Source organism: Coregonus lavaretus (genome assembly GCF_964263955.1).
Source record: "Coregonus lavaretus genome assembly, chromosome: 37".
Classification (NCBI taxonomy): Eukaryota; Metazoa; Chordata; class Actinopteri; order Salmoniformes; family Salmonidae; genus Coregonus; species Coregonus lavaretus.
Window position 1 is genome coordinate 17516823 of NC_140024.1, and position 17836 is coordinate 17534658.

Genomic DNA, 17836 nt, shown 5'->3' on the forward strand with positions numbered 1-17836 from the left:
ATTTATACCTTGTTCATCGTATTTGCAGTCCACTGTCACGGAATTACAATAGCTTTGGAAAAAGAAACATTTATAATTCTACTTAGTTTCATTCTTGACATTCAAACACAGTTACGGTGTTCACAATTTTAGCAAAGTCCAATATTCTCTGTATTACTAAAGGCATACCATGTCTGGCAGTTTTCTGTGGTCGGTACTTTTTCTCCATTATTGTAGTGTTTTCCATCTGTGCCATAGCAGCCACACTGCTCCTTCTCCACACATTGCATTGTATCTTCATCAAAGAAGGGTTGAGCAGGAGGACATTTTGGATAGCAACCTAAAGAAGAAGGAAAATGTTTGAATATTAATGATGAAAAAGCAATTGATTGATAAAGGGATATGGTGAAGAAACACAGAGAATAAAAACTGAGTGAAAAATAAAGAATATCTCAAATGACTTCAGACAGTTATTCTTCTAAATATTTGATGATTGTAAAACTGGAATAGTCCAACAGAAAGACAAAATAAATGAATAGATTAGAGATCAAGTTCATACTATAGTTACACCATGTATGTACGGTATAATTACAACACCAGGTACACAAACACTTTACCATCAAGCTGAGCCAAGCCATATACTTACTGGATCACTTTTCATTTAGCATGGTTTGGTAAAAAATTTAGCCTGCATTTGTTTCACACTACCAATTCCAGCCTGATAAAATTGATAGCAATTTAAAGCTAGAATCCTTTGTTGCTACAGCCATTTTTTTGACATATAAATGAATAATATATACCCATTGATTCTTGAAGAAAGTAACTTATAAATGCCTCCTGAGCTTAGTTCAACTGTCGTACCCCATAAGATCCCAAAATATACTCTTGTTTTAATCCATTGTCTGTAAACAATAGAAATGTAATCAAACACTGCATAACCTCAAAACATGGTTAAAACGATCATTTTCATATCATGAATGGTCAGCCCTTGCGTCTATGAATTTGAGAGTGGTTACATTTCTCCAGGCCCATCCCTCAGCTTTTTACAAAAACAGAGGCGGGGTGTCACACTTTTTTATTGTTTCAATTAAGGACTCTAGCGTTAACATTAAACAAATACTAAGTGCCTGTTATAGAAAATTGTTGTTCTCAAAATAGATCCTAAATGAATGTCTACTGTACCTTCAAGAGGTGGTATCTGAGTGGAGCAGCTCCCGGAGGGATTCCTGCAGGTCTTCATACACTGAGCTCCACATGCCTTGTAGTGCCACTCACATTCTCCAGGGGGGTTGTAGTAATCACAGAACAGTGCTGTATGTGGTGGACAAAAGCTCTCTGTAAGTATTATCTTCAATTCGGTTTAAACTGACTGGATTAAGTCTATTTTTATGTCAGCACTTAAATGAGTTGAACATTTAGAGACTCACGGCAGATTTGTGGGCTTCTCCAGGCTATGCAGGCTCCAGCCTCATTACAGGCCTCTGCATAAGCTGCCACAGCGGTACAGAAACACTCACAGTCTCCACCACTGTCACAAGCACATGAGTCTGTCACACAAGCATCGTAGAAAGGAGAGGGGTCCACCTAATTGGAAAACAGAATTTAGTCGACATGATCATATCAAATTCCAAAACATTCAGTGAACAACTAAAGTCTTAACTTACTTTAGAATGGCAGTCTGTGAAAACTTTGCTCTGTATGATGCTGCACTGTTTCTGTGACCAAGACTGCCTATAAGGGTTGGCAATACAGGGGCTCCTTTTGGTCTTTGCATCAGGGCAGCTTGCAGAGACTTTCCAGCTGTTTCCAAAGTCTAGAGGCTTGACAACAATTGCCTGGCTCCTGGTGGTGAAGTCATTGTTTGCGTTGCCATCATAGTTTCCACACAGACCACAGACATGTCCCTGAATAGGACATAGCATTAGATTCAGTTGAGTGATAAAAGGAGTCATAACAGACTTGTGAATATCATTTGATGGAATACTAGAAACATATTTACAAATCTAATATGTAATTCAATCAAAGTTCAAATGTACCTTGAACTGTGGGTTAAGTTTGATGAACATGCTTGTTTTCCTGTCCCACATGAGAATCAAACCATTATTTGCTTCAATAACAAGGTAGATGCCCATTGTGCGAATCTGGTAGGGAACCGCCTCCCCTGAATTTCTCTCAACAACTTGGTAGTTTCCTTCTGTCAGGATTAATTCATTGTTCTGAAAGAGATTTAAAAAATAGTTTGAGTGTATAGTTATTAAGATATTAATTCATCTAATTACTCCTTATGTTATAATTTATGCTATATCTTTGCCTCATGAAGCTTTGATTTATGTATTCTGTTTAGTATGCTTTATAGTATGTACTGTATGTATGTACTGTATGTATGAATGAATAGTACTAGTTTTGGCTTCAGTAATGGTATGTGCCAGGCAGGAAGCAGGAATCTAGTTACCCCCAGGAAGAGCTTGATGGCCTTGGAGCAGGTGGTGCCTGTTGTTCCACAAGGGACGTTCTCAGTGATGACTCTGAAGCTGCCGTTGGCATTGTTGTTACCACAGTAGTCCTGTTTAAGGTAGACTCAATTTCAGTCATACATTTAACAACAGCCAACACAGTATTTTGGTGGATGGTACATTATCTCCAACCACACATGCAGTAAGTCAATCATTGGAATAGTGAAAAGGTTCAGCTTGTTGGGAATGCTATAGCAGCTTCCACAAAGCAACAGTAGATAATGTCTAGTTTCAAATGTTGCTTTTCAAACTCCCCAGAAACGCCTACAGTACATACCTTAAAAAAGTAAACACAAACACTTATTGGTCAGCATGTATTAATACTTGACCAATAAAAAAAGTATTATAATATTGGTGTCGATCAGTTAGACTATCAAGTTACCCTGCAAGCATACCTTTGTAAGAGTGTATTCACAGTCTCCTTCGAAAGTGAATCGTTTCCCATCAAAAGTAATGTAGTGGCCATCTCCATAAATGGCACAGGTTCCATGACATAGGTTTGTTGTGCACTGCCATTTTCTGTCTTTACAAGTGCTGAAAGTGGCAAAAACAGATATATCAGACTGAAGTCTTAATTGGTTTAAAACCCCAACTGAGGCAAGATGAGCTTACCAGGTATTGCAGTCGACCTTGATGCTGTCTCCTGGTTGGTAAGTAGCTCCATTGTGAGAACAAGGACAAAGGTCTGGCTTGATGCAGCCTCCTTTTCCATCGGCTACCAGTCCAGAGGGACACATACAGCCTGATATGCACTCTGTGCTGATCTGTAAAGTAAAAATTATTGATTTGAAAATCTACTGTGTACAAATGGTGTTAACTATATGTTAATCTGGTTTCCAGAAAGTTCCGCCCAAATGTGTGAGGAGTCTGGTGGACCGAAAAGTCAAACTTGGCCTTCGTTAGCCATTATCCAATACAGAAAGACTGGGAGAAACTCCAAGCATATAGGCGTTGGCGTAATTGGCTTAATCTACCAACCAATCATCTCCCACAACAACTTCCCCCTAGCCCTCCCCCATACACTAGCACATCACAAGCACAGAGCCACGCCTTGCAGTCGTGTGATTCACTCAAATTAAATGATGACAAATACTTTACTCAATAAGGTCACTCCCATAGAATTATATGGTCACTCCCATTAAGGCCAAAATTGAATCTTTGATGTACCAGGCTAAAATGTGCTGTGCGCAATAGCCTGGAGACGAGGTTAACTATATGTTAACTGTAACAATAAAAGAATAACGTATTGTTTATATTTTACACTAGATTTTAATTCACAATCCTATGGGAATTAGATGACTGGGAGTACAAAACATTAAGAACATGCTCTTTCCATGACATGGACTGACCAGGTGAATCCAGGTGCAAGCATTGATCCCTTATTGATGTCACTTGTTAAATCCACTTCAATCAGTGTAGATGAAGAGGAGGAGACAGGTTAAAGAAGGATTTTTAAGCCTTGAGACAGATTGTGTATTAATATCAATGTTAGGAAGGTGTTCTTAATGTTTTGTACACAGGTTTATATGTACTGTGCGCAATAGCCTGGAGACAAGGTGAATAGGGGACTCACACAGGCCATATCCAGAATATTGCAGCTCTTCTGACACTCTAACCCTCTTATTCCTGGGCTTGCATTGGAGCAGTTGAAGAAAACCATTGGTGCAACACATGCTGTGAAAATAAAGTTAATTCATGCATCATGACTCTGTTGTGTCTTTCATAAAATCAATATGCTGTGTAAAGTGTGTACTAGGATGGAGATATTTCAACATGCACATAGCCTGGTTCTGTTGCCAATAGCATAATATTACCACACACCATATATGTATATAGGATTTGGTATAGTGCCATTAAAAGAACAGACTTATATTCAAATGCAGTGTTGCCTGTCACAGTACAATAGCTGAAAATTGTGAGTTGTTTTGACAATTTATATACATGAACTTACATGGCTGATCAGGTGAATCTCCAATACAGTGGAGATTGCCCTCCTTGCAGGTGCTGAAATAAAATAATGTTAATGGTACTTGAATGTCCCTACACCCTATACACTACAGGAAAGCAAGGCCTAAAGCTCTTGGTTCATAAAGTTTGAAAAAATATGCCTTTACAATAAAAGGTGTTCACTAAATATTAGCAGAAAAGCAAGCAACCGAGCAACAGTTCAGTGTTTTTTTACATTGTGTAGTGAAATACATTGATATACAGTTTGAGTATAGGTAGGTAAATATCTCGGTCCATACCACATGGTTCCATCCTTGCTGATGACCTCTCCAGGGGACACCACTGAGCCCTTGTAATAACAAGGGCAGCTGGCTGGTGGAACACACTTGCCCTCATCATCCAGGTAGGTTCCCTCAGAACAGACACACCCATCCACAGACTCGAAGGTGATAGAACAGGTAAAGTCAGAGTCGCTGTAGCAGCGGCAGGAGCGATCACTGCTTTTTATGCTGTAGGCGTAGACCATGGTGCTAGGGCATGAGGTGGAGTATTTGGCTGGGGATGGCAACAATTAGTGTTAGTTGTAAATATTTATAATATTTGTATCTTATTCTCCCACAATTTGCACATCTTCTTAGGTATTATGGTGTGGTTTTGTCACTTACTGCAGATAGTGTCTCTCCAGCCGCTGAGCTGGATGCCCTCGGCAGCACAAGCGTGGACATAAGAGGACACGGCAGCACACATGCAGTCCTCACTCTTCTCACAGTTACAGCTGTCGTACATGCAGTTCTGAATAGAGAACCACAGTCAGAACAGCATCCATACTATACTGTACAATAGTTTGTGTTAATTGTGTGTGCATAATATGCACAAATACTTTGCAAATAAACAATATTTAACAGCAAGCAATGTAATTCTCAATTGCCCCATAATAGCTGGCATTACATGTTACATGCATTTGTGTATTAGCTATGCTAAGGAAATTGTCAGAAATGAATAGTATGGTGAAAGCGTCTCACTTCTTTGTACATGTCTGGGCTTATCGCTGCGTGGCACGGAGCAAACAACCCTTTAGGATCAGCCAGCTGAGAGCACCAGTGCTGGGCGTATTTCTCTGAAATAGAGAAAAAATAAACCACAGGAAATAGTTAGGCTGACTTTAAGAAACACTTGCACCATTCTCCATAACATTTAAAACTGACATGGAAAGGTAATAAAACATGCAGCTACCATTGTCAAGACTTAAACTGCAGGGGCTTTCAAAGCTACTCTTGATGTCTGGGCAGCTGGCTCGTGTTTTCCAGGTGTTTGCAAAACTAATGGCTGTGCCCTCAGTCACTCCACTCAGGACCTTGAAATCATCTCCTTGGTTGTTGTTAAAGTTTCCACAAAGACCTGTAGGATGAACATGTATTTATACACAGGGAAAATAAATCATTCACAGAACATGAACACCTCAGTGGAATGTGGTGGTTGGTCAACGGATGATGAGACATACCACAAGTTCTCTGCTGCCAAACGGTGCTTGCAGCAATATAGACCTGCATGATTGGTGAGAGTTGGATTTCCAACTGGAGGCCAAAGGTGGTCTGGACAATGATGAAAAATGAGGAGGCTCTGAAAATGGTTACTCCAGCTATAAGGAACAAAGTGGGAAGATGGAGCATTATGACGTTAAGTAAAATATGTGTCAGTGTTGAATGATATAGCTACATCACCATTACGACATTCCCAATTATCCTTATGTATTCCCCATACAATTATGTGCTTTAACTGTAGGACACAAGTTTCATGTATGCCTAGTCATGACTACATTGATAGTACTCTATGTTTATTGTGCAACTGTAACTTACCAGCAGAAAAGGGCAGCTGAGAATAGATTCCATTTACAAAGGCTTTTCCATTGGGTTGTATGTTGATCACCTGCATAGAGGGGCATTGTGTATCAATATGCTTATTCATGATATTCAAATAATACATTCAAATCTAAAACCTAACAACATTGGGGAAAAAGCATCTACTGCAGTCAAAGGCTGAGAGCATGTCAGTCAAATAATACTTACAGTGGCTCCTTCTGAGAGGGACAGGGTAACAGCCTTTAGACAAGACTCACTGTCAGAAAGCCCACACTGCACCACATCACCCAGTACAGTGAATTGCATCCCATCACAGTCCTGAAAAAAACACATAAATAAGTTGTCTCAAATATTTGCCTCAATAACAGGAAATATCCTTCTGAATCTTTCTGAAAAATGAATATCTCAGTATAAATCAAGAGACAGAGTAAACATGAACAACCCACATTTCTTCATAAATAAATATATGGATACAAAATGAATAGTGTTGTTCTATATCAGGGCTCTCCAACTATGTTCCTGGAGAGCTGCTCTCCTGTAGGTTTTTGCTCCATCCCCAGTTCTAACTGCATATTGACCTTGGTCAGAACATAAGAGCAGTCCCCATGGAAGGTGTAGCCTTTTCCATCATAGGTATTGATGTGGGATCCTCCCTCCACAGCGCAGGTGCCAGGACAGTCCTTGTCCACACACTTCCACTGACCACCACCACAGGAGCTAAGGGCAAAATATCAATTATTCAATGGAATTTACAAATTGTCACCCCTGGAATAACTTTTAGACTCAAGTCAGAATTCTTAGCCTGGGTTTCTTACCAATCTTTACAAGTGCTTGAAAAAGACTCTCCTGGTGTGTAGGTTTTTCCATTGTGGAGGCAGGAGCATTGACTCAAGGCAATACAACCATTCTTGTTAACGTCATCAAAAACGGTGCCTTTGGGTGAGAGCATACATGTGTTTATTATGTCTCCATCCCAACATACCTCCCTACAAAGGCAAAACGCAGTAACTATGTATTTTCTTTTACTGCAAAATCTGACTTCAAAGTATTGTTCTGTCTCGACAGACAATAATTTCTGAAACTCCATGATATATTCTGATCAACTGGCTTGTTGTGGCTAAATACCACATGAATCAGATAATATACAGTATCTAGCCATTACATCATATCAAAGAGTTTTGACTACATTTGTAGTTGCCTTTGTAGGGCAGCATAGTCCAGTCAACAATATGGGATCAGTTGTTTTGCATTCTATCAGTATATAGTCTGCTACATTCCAATGCATTTTTTATTACATCTCTTTGAAGAAGAGGATGTGCAGAGAACGTTTAAATATGTCTGCCTACCTGGAGGACAAAAGCAGCCATCTGAGCAGTGTTCCTCACACAGCTGGCCTCTCTCAGGGTTGGAGCAGGTGTCAACACAGGGGTTTCCACACTCCTGGTACTCCATGTTGAAGGGGCATGTCTTATCTGCAAAGATAAGGTTATTTCAAAATGTCAGTATACTGTTGCAACTAACCAATGTGTGATTTGTTGATACAGGGAATAAGGGCATGCTTACAGCAGAACTGTTCAGTCCTCCATTGTTTGGGCTTCCCGCCTGCATGAACACACTGGCGGGAATACTCTGAGATGGTGTTGCACAGGCAGAAGGACTTGGTGCTGTTATCACAGTTGCACAGGTCAGATACACAGGCCTCAACAAATGAGTCGATGGCCAACAAGTCCTTACAGCTGCTGAAGGCAGGACCGGAGAGCAACTGCTCACAAATTGGTTTCTATCAAACAAAAACAGAGAGATGTTATAATTAGGTCATATACAGTGGAGTCTGAAATTATTGACACCCTTGATAAAGATAAGCAGAAATGAATAAAATAAATTATTCAAATACTGAACTATATTGTATACAAAACAAATTTGGGAAAATATATTATTTGATACTAATACAATTGCTCCTAGAAAGAGATTTTGTTTAACAAGCAATTTTTAAAAAATCTCAAAAAGGTAGGGGTCAAAATGATTGACATCTCTGTTTTCACAAATACATCAAACACATGGTTTCCATGTGTTTGATGCCATTCCATTTACTCCGTTCCAGCCATTATTATGAGCCGTCCTCTCCTCAGCAGCCTCCAGTGATTAGGAGGGATCTTAGACAATTCCTCCATCAGAATATTCCTTGATATCCTTGATATCCTTCATCTGTTCTTATGGACTGCACTCTTTAATTCAAACCAATGGGTTTCATATCCAGAGACTGAGATGGCCATTGCAAAATGTTGATTTTGTGGCCAAATAACAATTTCTTTGTGGATTTTGATGTGTGCTTGAGGTTATTGTCTTGCTGGAATATCCACTTAAGGCCAAGTTTCAGCGTCCTGGCAGAGGCAACCAGGTTTTTGACTAAAAGGTCCTGGTATTGTGTAAAGTTCATGATGCCGTTGACCTTAACAAGGGACCCAGGACCAGTGGAAGCAAAATAGAACCACAACACCAATATAGCCCCCACCAATAAACCCCACCATATTTTACAGTAAGTATGGGGTTATTTTCTGCTCAGGCATTCTCATTTCGACGCAAACCTACCACTGGTGTGAACGGCCAAAGAGATCCATGTTAATTTAATCCTACAAATGTTAATGTCTGGAGTTTGCTAAACGGCATTGTCACTTGGAGTGGAACTGGTGCATTGGTCAGATTACATGAAAATATAGGTATTTGGCCACGCACACCAGTGGTGGGTTTGGCATCGAAATGAGAATGCATAAGAAGAAAAGAACCCCATAGCTACTGTAAAATATGGTGGTGGATCTTTGATGTTATGGGGCTATTTTGGTTCCACTGGTCCTGGGGCTCTTGTAAAGGTCAACGCTATCATGAATTTTACCCAGTACCAGGACATTTTTGCCAAAACCTGGTTGCCTCTGCCAGGTGGCTAAAACTTGGATGCAAGGGGATATTCCAGCAAGACAATAACCCCATGCACACATAAAAATCCCCAAATAAATATTTATTTGTCCACAAAATCAACATTTTGCATTTTCACATCTGAACTTCACACCCATTGAAAATCTGTGGTTTGATTTGAAAAGGGCAGTCCATAAGTACAGACAAAGGATATCAAGGATCTGGAAGGATTCTGTATGGAGGTATGGTCTAAAATCCTTCACAATGTGTTCTCCAACTCATAAAACATTTTAGAAAAAGGCTCAGTGCCATTATTCTTGCAAGGTGAGGTATTGAAAGGTATTGAAAACAGGGGTGTCAATAATTTTGACCCCTGCCTGGAGAGAAAAAAATATATTACATTTAAACAAAATCTATTTTTCAGAGCAATTGTATTTCTATAAATTAATATAATTTAAAAAGAAATGGAGCATACTGTAGCATTATATTCATTTCTGCTAATCTTTATCAAGGGAGTCAATCATTTCGGACCCCACTGTACATGTTGTTAAGTACACAGCAGCCTAACCAATAACCCTATTTTTATCATAAACCATAAAGATTAACCTACCAGATTGGGGAATTTCTGATTTGAAGGCAGTGTGTTTTCAGTACAGCTTTCAGTTGGACCATCCAATTTCCAGAAGTTTCCGAAGTCGACAGGGGACAATTTCATACCTTTGGCATAAAAATAAATCCAGTGTTTGTTCAATGTCAACTGTATTCCAAATAATAGGCTAAGGTTGATATGTTGATAGTGTCAGTGAAATGTACCATGGCTATAGAACTCATCGAATTGCTGAACTCCATTAAAATCTCCACATAGACCACAGGTCTTGTTTCTGAATTTTATGTCCATCTCCACCTGAAATAGCAGATCATTCGAAGTTTTAGGGTGACAGATTACCTCCATAACCGCACAACACTCAACAAAAACGGGGAATGACTCTAACAAAACTAACATTTAACAGCAGTGACAACCTATTCCTTAAAATAACTACAGATTAGGACTACCTTAACTGTTGTTAAGATGATGTTAACTGCTGTTAACAAAGTCATTCCAAGTGCCCACAGTCATTCCAAGTGCCCACCACAGCACAGGCCATCAAATGCAGACATTGACCACACTGCAAAAACCTAGCTCTGACATCCACAACAGAAATATTCATAAATGCATAATTGTTGTACTACCAAGAAGGAATCCTCCTGGTTCCATATGGCTACCAATCCCAGTTTTGCTTTGATCTTGATGTAGGAGGGAGTCTCTTCAATGAGAACACCAGACTGGCTGAATGGTAAGGCGGCACTGGAGGAAGAGGAAGACAAAGCATTAGATTCAACTAGAACTTAGATCAACCCATTTTCAATTAGCTCAATTGACTTCATTTTAAGACATTTTCATTGTTAGTTTAAAAACAGCATTCTCATCTCTAGCACTGTAAATGTGTGCTTGAGCATAATTGGTGGGGTCTCATATTTTATGTCAAAGCCACTGGCAGAACAATATGACATCCAACTACTTGAGCACTGAGCACTGATTGAGAAATACAGCTACATGACACATTCTGGAGGAACTTACTTATTCCCATTAACAACAACAGAACCCTTGGATAGCTCCACCACTGTGCCATCCAGCTTCATGGTGATCTTGCTAATGGTGGGCTGGTTGTCCACCACCTGCCGCCTCATCTGGATGTTGAAATCCTCATAACTGCTATGGCACAGTGAGGTCACAACATAGTTGCAGGTGGAGGGGAGCTGAAAGATGTCTCCGTCAAAGGTCTTGAAGTGGTAGTTACCCCACGTACTGCAGACCTGGCCATTATGTATAGGACTCACTCCTGGGGAAAAGGACAACCAAATCAGGTATAATAGCATACAATTCAGCAGGTTTTATCTTTAGATACAGAGAAAGAAATGAGTATTTCCCATTTTTGCCCCTCGTAAGACCTAAATTTGCTTTTCACTAGGAGTCCATTGGTTGACTGCTAGATTGGCCTCACTCACTCACCATAAGAGTCTACTGAAGCACCCACGTGTCAATCTAATTAACAACATAAAAAAATCCTCATCAAAATCTGTCAGTTTAACTAAAGATGTCAGTTTTTTGCATGGGCTGCGTCTCAATCCACTGCATCTACCTATGTCGACCATCCGCATCTGAGGTTGAAAGTGACAGAGCTACAGAGCGGTTAGTCACACCAGGGGACATCCTGAAAATCAGTCTTCTCACGAAAACGTCTGTAGTGTCCGAACGATTTGGCCTACCTACTAATATGACCACTCTATTGTGTCACGGGACTTGTCTGATGTCAGTACCACCGATGTGCCAACTTCTGTCTGTAGCGTCTGAACCATTTGGTCTATGACACCCACAAGTATCACAGGACTTGTCTGAAGTTAACCGATACAAATGAATGGAAGTATGGAGGTAGTTTTGTGCCAACAAAAAAAAGGGGATAAATATGTGTCCAAAAAACAAAAATATTTCCAGACACTTCAAACCCTTATTCCTTATGACTTATTTTTTTGCATTTATTAATGTGTTATTCAATGTGTTTCTATGGGCTATAGTAGTAAACGCCAAATTCAATATTTGATCAACTAAAAAAACCAAGACTTTTCAAAGTACATCTAATCTCTATCAAGTTTATGAACTTGAACAATAAATGAATTAGCTAGGCTACTTCATGCTTTTCAACAACAGCTAATCCACAAAACCTGTTGCACTACTTGCTATGACTGTCTCCATCATGGTTATTGTCCTTTCACCATTGTCTGTGGATATGTAATCATACATTGTTAACCATTGTCATCATCCTCAGGGCTTACACATCTGTATAGCACATGTATTATGAAGCTTACCTGCAATCTCAGGTATCCTTGACATTGAGGGGATGATGTTAACCGTGGCCTTTAATGTATCCTCTGAAATCAAAGTGTATATTAATAAGTTACATGAAGCTTTTACTGTAAATCATTGTGGAATCCTGTGTATTTTACCTATTCATCAACCATAACTCATGCTTAAAGGCACATAAAGGCAGAACTGAGCTTTGTCAAATATTCCGTAATTGTTAGGCTGTCCAATTAGATAAACATTGGAGCTATTGTGAGAGCGCTATGACATACAGTAACATACAGTTTAGCCCTGTCAACACTAAAGTACAACGTTTCATGTAAAACAAAATCATGGATTCTACCTACCACTTTGAGAGGCAGTTAAACCAATCGCCAGTGCCATCCATATTAATACCCATGTGGGTGTCTGTGTTGTCCCCATGGTGATCCTCTGGATAGTGAACACAGGTGGTATGAGAAAGGTACTCAGCTTGGATCTTGGCTTTATACCACCTGAGTGAAGGGAAGGTTCTTCTGGACGTGAAGGTGTGGCAGAAGGGTTGGCTCCGTCCCAAGGATTTCATGGCCCTCTCATACCAGTATGAGAGGTTTAAACCCCATTTTCTCATTGCACAGAAAAAGGTGTCATCAACAAGTGGTTCCTGGATGTGTTTACCTCGTGACCAAGTATTTCTTGAGACCAACCAAATAAACCAAACCTATGTGTCAACCTAGTGTTGAGTTGAGCCACAACCCAGGAGGATATAGCCCTGACGCATCATCTAAGAGACATTGTCATAGACAATGACCATAACCATTATTATTGCATTAGTTATCTATTAGATATATTTTATTTATTTATTAAAATATATATATGGACTGACTAACACCAAAACAGTTCATAAAGTGTTTGTGTTTATTTGTTTTGTTTATCTTCTTATGACTCATTCAATAGACCAACATAACACGCTGCAGGTGTGTTTCTATCACAAGAGTGATTACTGATTCACTCTATTGTCCTTACACTGAGGCTACGATTTCGTATTGTTTCTCTTATCACAAAGAGTTTTTACACACAATGGCAATATTGCTCATGACTCGATATGAAGGAAAACCCTTGGGTACATTACTAATTAATTGTTTTATAAACACAAAACGTTTTCTAAATGCCATTAGTATTGTTGCAATGCACAATGTGATTATGTGGTGCTGTGGAATGTAGCTCCACCATCTCATGTCCTTATATCAATATTCTTTTAGAAGGGTAATTCCATTTGATTTCAATCACTTTTTGACTGCACCAATTTTAATTTGAACTAAACATTCTATAGATACAGTGGGGAAAAAAAGTATTTAGTCAGCCACCAATTGTGCAAGTTCTCCCACTTAAAAAGATGAGAGAGGCCTGTAATTTTCATCATAGGTACACGTCAACTATGACAGACAAAATGAGAAAAAAAAATCCAGAAAATCACATTGTAGGATTTTTTATGAATTTATTTGCAAATTATGGTGGAAAATAAGTATTTGGTCAATAACAAAAGTTTCTCAATACTTTGTTATATACCCTTTGTTGGCAATGACACAGGTCAAACGTTTTCTGTAAGTCTTCACAAGGTTTTCACACACTGTTGCTAGTATTTTGGCCCATTCCTCCATGCAGATCTCCTCTAGAGCAGTGATGTTTTGGGGCTGTCGCTGGGCAACATTGACTTTTAACTCCCTCCAAAGATCTTCTATGGGGTTGAGATCTGGAGACTGGCTAGGCCACTCCAGGACCTTGAAATGCTTCTTACGAAGCCACTCCTTCGTTGCCCGGGCGGTGTGTTTGGGATCATTGTCATGCTGAAAGACCCAGCCACGTTTCATCTTCAATGCCCTTGCTGATGGAAGGAGGTTTTCACTCAAAATCTCACGATACATGGCCCCATTCATTCTTTCCTTTACACGGATCAGTCGTCCTGGTCCCTTTGCAGAAAAACAGCCCCAAAGCATGATGTTTCCACCCCCATGCTTCACAGTAGGTATGGTGTTCTTTGGATGCAACTCAGCATTCTTTGTCCTCCAAACACGACGAGTTGAGTTTTTACCAAAAAGTTCTATTTTGGTTTCATCTGACCATATGACATTCTCCCAATCCTCTTCTGGATCATCCAAATGCACTCTAGCAAACTTCAGACGGGCCTGGACATGTACTGGCTTAAGCAGGGGGACACGTCGGCACTGCAGGATTTGAGTCCCTGGCGGCGTAGTGTGTTACTGATGGTAGGCTTTGTTACTTTGGTCCCAGCTCTCTGCAGGTCATTCACTAGGTCCCCCCGTGTGGTTCTGGGATTTTTGCTCACCGTTCTTGTGATCATTTTGACCCCACGGGGTGAGATCTTGCGTGGAGCCCCAGATCGAGGGAGATTATCAGTGGTCTTGTATGTCTTCCATTTCCTAATAATTGCTCCCACAGTTGATTTCTTCAAACCAAGCTGCTTACCTATTGCAGATTCAGTCTTCCCAGCCTGGTGCAGGTCTACAATTTTGTTTCTGGTGTCCTTTGGTCTTGGCCATAGTGGAGTTTGGAGTGTGATTGTTTGAGGTTGTGGACAGGTGTCTTTTATACTGATAACAAGTTCAAACAGGTGCCATTAATACAGGTAACGAGTGGAGGACAGAGGAGCCTCTTAAAGAAGAAGTTACAGGTCTGTGAGAGCCAGAAATCTTGCTTGTTTGTGGGTGACCAAATACTTATTTTCCACCATAATTTGCAAATAAATTCATAAAAAATCCTATAATGTGATTTTCTGGAATTCTTTTTCTCAATTTGTCTGTCATAGTTGACGTGTACCTATGATGAAAATTACAGGCCTCTCTCATCTTTTTAAGTGGGAGAACTTGCACAATTGGTGGCTGACTAAATACTTTTTTCCCCCACTGTATTTGCCCATCTTAGAAGTAGTCAGAAAGTAACTTTTTGGACCTGAATGACAAAACATTTAGGAGATAGAGGTGCTCAAAGTTTACCCATTTTGCATGCCCCACCCTACCATGAGACATCCATGTCTTCATCACTGGAAAATATAAACGGTTTAGTTTGATATTATTTAAAAGCTTGCAAACAGGGTAGAACAAACTATTTTATTATAATAATTTGAAAAAAATATTTTCATTTAAGAAAATGATTTTTTTAACCTATAATATCGATTATCTACTCCAATTTTCTCGTATGTTGTAGCTTAGACCCTATTTAAGATCATCTGAGGTGTTTGTGTTGTGACTTACATTGGTTTATACACAGCATGCTCTTGAATACAGGGTGTGTGTCATGTCACGGCAGATAAAGTTGACATTTCTACTTTCAAATGGTAGCACAAAGATGGTTGGAGGTCCACACATCAGATAATGTTGACTTGAATGGGAACATCAGTTGTTTTTAATTATTTTGTCAATCTTCCACACAAAACCTATTGAAATCATAGAAATATAGATAATAGAATAGCGATTCCTATTTAAGATGAAATAGTTTTACAACCCTGTTGGTAAGGTTTTAAATTATAACATACCTTTTCCAGTGCTGAAGACATGGATGTCTCATGGTAAGGTGGGGTATGCAAAATGGGTCAACTTTGAACACTTCTATCTCCACTTTCTGACCACTTCTACCATGGGCAAATATGTATGAAAAGTTTTGTTCAAATTAAAAGGGGTGCGGACAAAAAGTGATTGAAATCAAATGGAACGACCCAGAACTGAGGTTCAAAATGAGAGTGTTTGCATGAAAACCCCTTTTTGGCTTCAAAATACGGCCATTTGTCACGACTTGTTCGGGCAGGCTTCGGCGTTCGTCGTCACCGGCTTACTAGCCACTGCCGCTCCATATCTCATCATTCCATTTGTCTTGTCTTGTCAATTACACACACCTGGTTCTTATCCCCTCATTAGTCCGTGTATAAGTGTTCCCTCTGCCCCCCTTGTCATACATTTACATTTCATTTTAGTCATTTAGCAGACGCTCTTATCCAGAGCGACTTACAGTTAGTGAATACATTTTTTTTTTTATACTGGCCCCCCGTGGGAATCAAACCCACAACCCTGGCGTTGCAAACGCCATGCTCTATCAACTGAGCTACATCCCTGCCGGCCATTCCCTCCCCTGGACGACGCTGGGCCAATTGTGTGCCGCCCATGAGTCTCCCGGTCGCGACAGAGCCTGGATTCGAACCAGGATCTCTAGTGGCACAGTTAGCACTGCGATGCAGTGCCTTAGACCACTGCGCCACTCAGGAGTCCTTGTGGGTGATTGTTTATTGTGAGAGTAGTGTAGCTCGGTGGATAGATATTTCCCCTGTGCCTGTATATTGTTGGAGTATCCCGTACCGTGTATTGCCAGGGTAGATAGTTTCCCCTGTGCCTGTTTTCGTGTGTCGCTATCCAGCGCAATTGTGTACGACGGAATAAACTCTGTATTCGGTGATTTACCCTCCTGCGCCTGACTCCTTCTATCACACTCATCACACCATTAAAACAGTGAATGAATGGAATATATTTTTGAAAGCTGTGTTCCTATTGCAAAGCATCACTTGATTCATGATTTGAAAATGCAATTGTCACTGAGCTATTCATGAATTTCACACAAGGGTTAGAAAGATTTTACTCAAACTGTATCCCCAACTAGACCTTTGACAAGATTATTATTATTAGCATTTTCTGCTAGAATACAGTGGTCTCCATGTGAATTTGGATAGTGATGCTCTCCATATGTATTTGATGTGCCCAATGAGGTCATTTCTGGACAACATTTCTGCAAGTAGCACACTATGTCTTTATTAGTTCCACATTGAGACAGCTACAACATTTTAAATTTTTTTACATTTTAGTGATTTAGCAGACGCTCTTATCAAGAACGACTTACAGTTAGTGCACTTATCTTAAGATAGCTCGGTGGGACAACCACATATCACAGGCATAGAAAGTAAATTTTTCCTCAGTAACTAAGCTATCAGTAGGGGGGTGGGCTCTACTGTCCTACAGTAGCTTCAGGGGGAAGCTGGTTCCACCATTGGGGTGCCAGGACAAAGAAGAGCGTGGACTGGTCTGAGCGGGAGCTGCCCTCCCGTAGGGGTGGGAGGGCTAAGAGACCTGAGGTGGCAGAACGGAGTGCTCGTGTTGGGGTGTAGGGTTTCAGCATAGCCTGAAGGTAGGGAGGGGAAGTTCCTCTTGCTGTTCCATAGGTAAGCACCATGGTCTTGTAGTGGATGCGAGCTTTGACTGGAAGCGAGTGGAGTGTGCGGAAAAGCGGGGTGACGAGAGATCTTGGGAAGGTTGAAAACCAGGTGGGCTGCAGTGTTCTGGATAAGTTGCAGGGGTTTGATGGCACAAGCGTGGAGCCCAGCCAACAGCGAGTTGCAGCAGTCCAGACGGGAGAGGACAAGTGCCTGGATTAGGACCAGCGCCACTTCATGTCTTAGGTAGGGTCGTACTCTACAGATGTTGTAGAGCATGATCCTGCAGGAGCGGGTCACTGCTTTGATGTTTGCAGAGAACCAGGGTCATGCCAAGGTTCTTTGCACTCTGAGAGGGCAACACTGTGGAGTTGTCAGTCAACCATGATGGAGAGGTGTTTGAGCGGGCAGGCCTTCCCCTGGAGGAAGAGCAGTTCCGTCTTGTCGAGGTTGAGCTTGAAGTGGTGGGCCGACATCCAAGTTGAAATATCTGCCAGGCAAGCAGAGATGTGTGCTGCCACCTGGGTGTCAGAAGGGG

The 17836-nt window shown here is 40.6% G+C and overlaps 1 protein-coding gene across 1 annotated transcript; it reads right to left on the minus strand.

Moving 5' to 3' along the window:
* Positions 1 to 128: 128 nt before the first annotated feature.
* On the minus strand, positions 129 to 12672 carry LOC311111371 (mucin-5B-like; the record flags this gene model as incomplete). Its single annotated transcript, XM_084154088.1, has 25 exons — positions 129 to 319; positions 1162 to 1290; positions 1407 to 1563; positions 1644 to 1883; positions 2016 to 2195; positions 2432 to 2542; positions 2888 to 3026; positions 3105 to 3256; positions 4066 to 4166; positions 4444 to 4496; positions 4739 to 4994; positions 5105 to 5231; positions 5462 to 5556; positions 5673 to 5837; positions 5941 to 6078; positions 6296 to 6365; positions 6506 to 6616; positions 6877 to 7015; positions 7114 to 7231; positions 7645 to 7770; positions 7862 to 8078; positions 10472 to 10553; positions 10827 to 11088; positions 12113 to 12175; positions 12504 to 12672. The coding sequence occupies 25 exons, from the start codon at positions 12670 to 12672 to the stop codon at positions 129 to 131; spliced, it is 3591 nt and encodes a 1196-aa protein (XP_084010214.1).
* Between the last annotated feature and the right edge of the window lie 5164 nt (positions 12673 to 17836).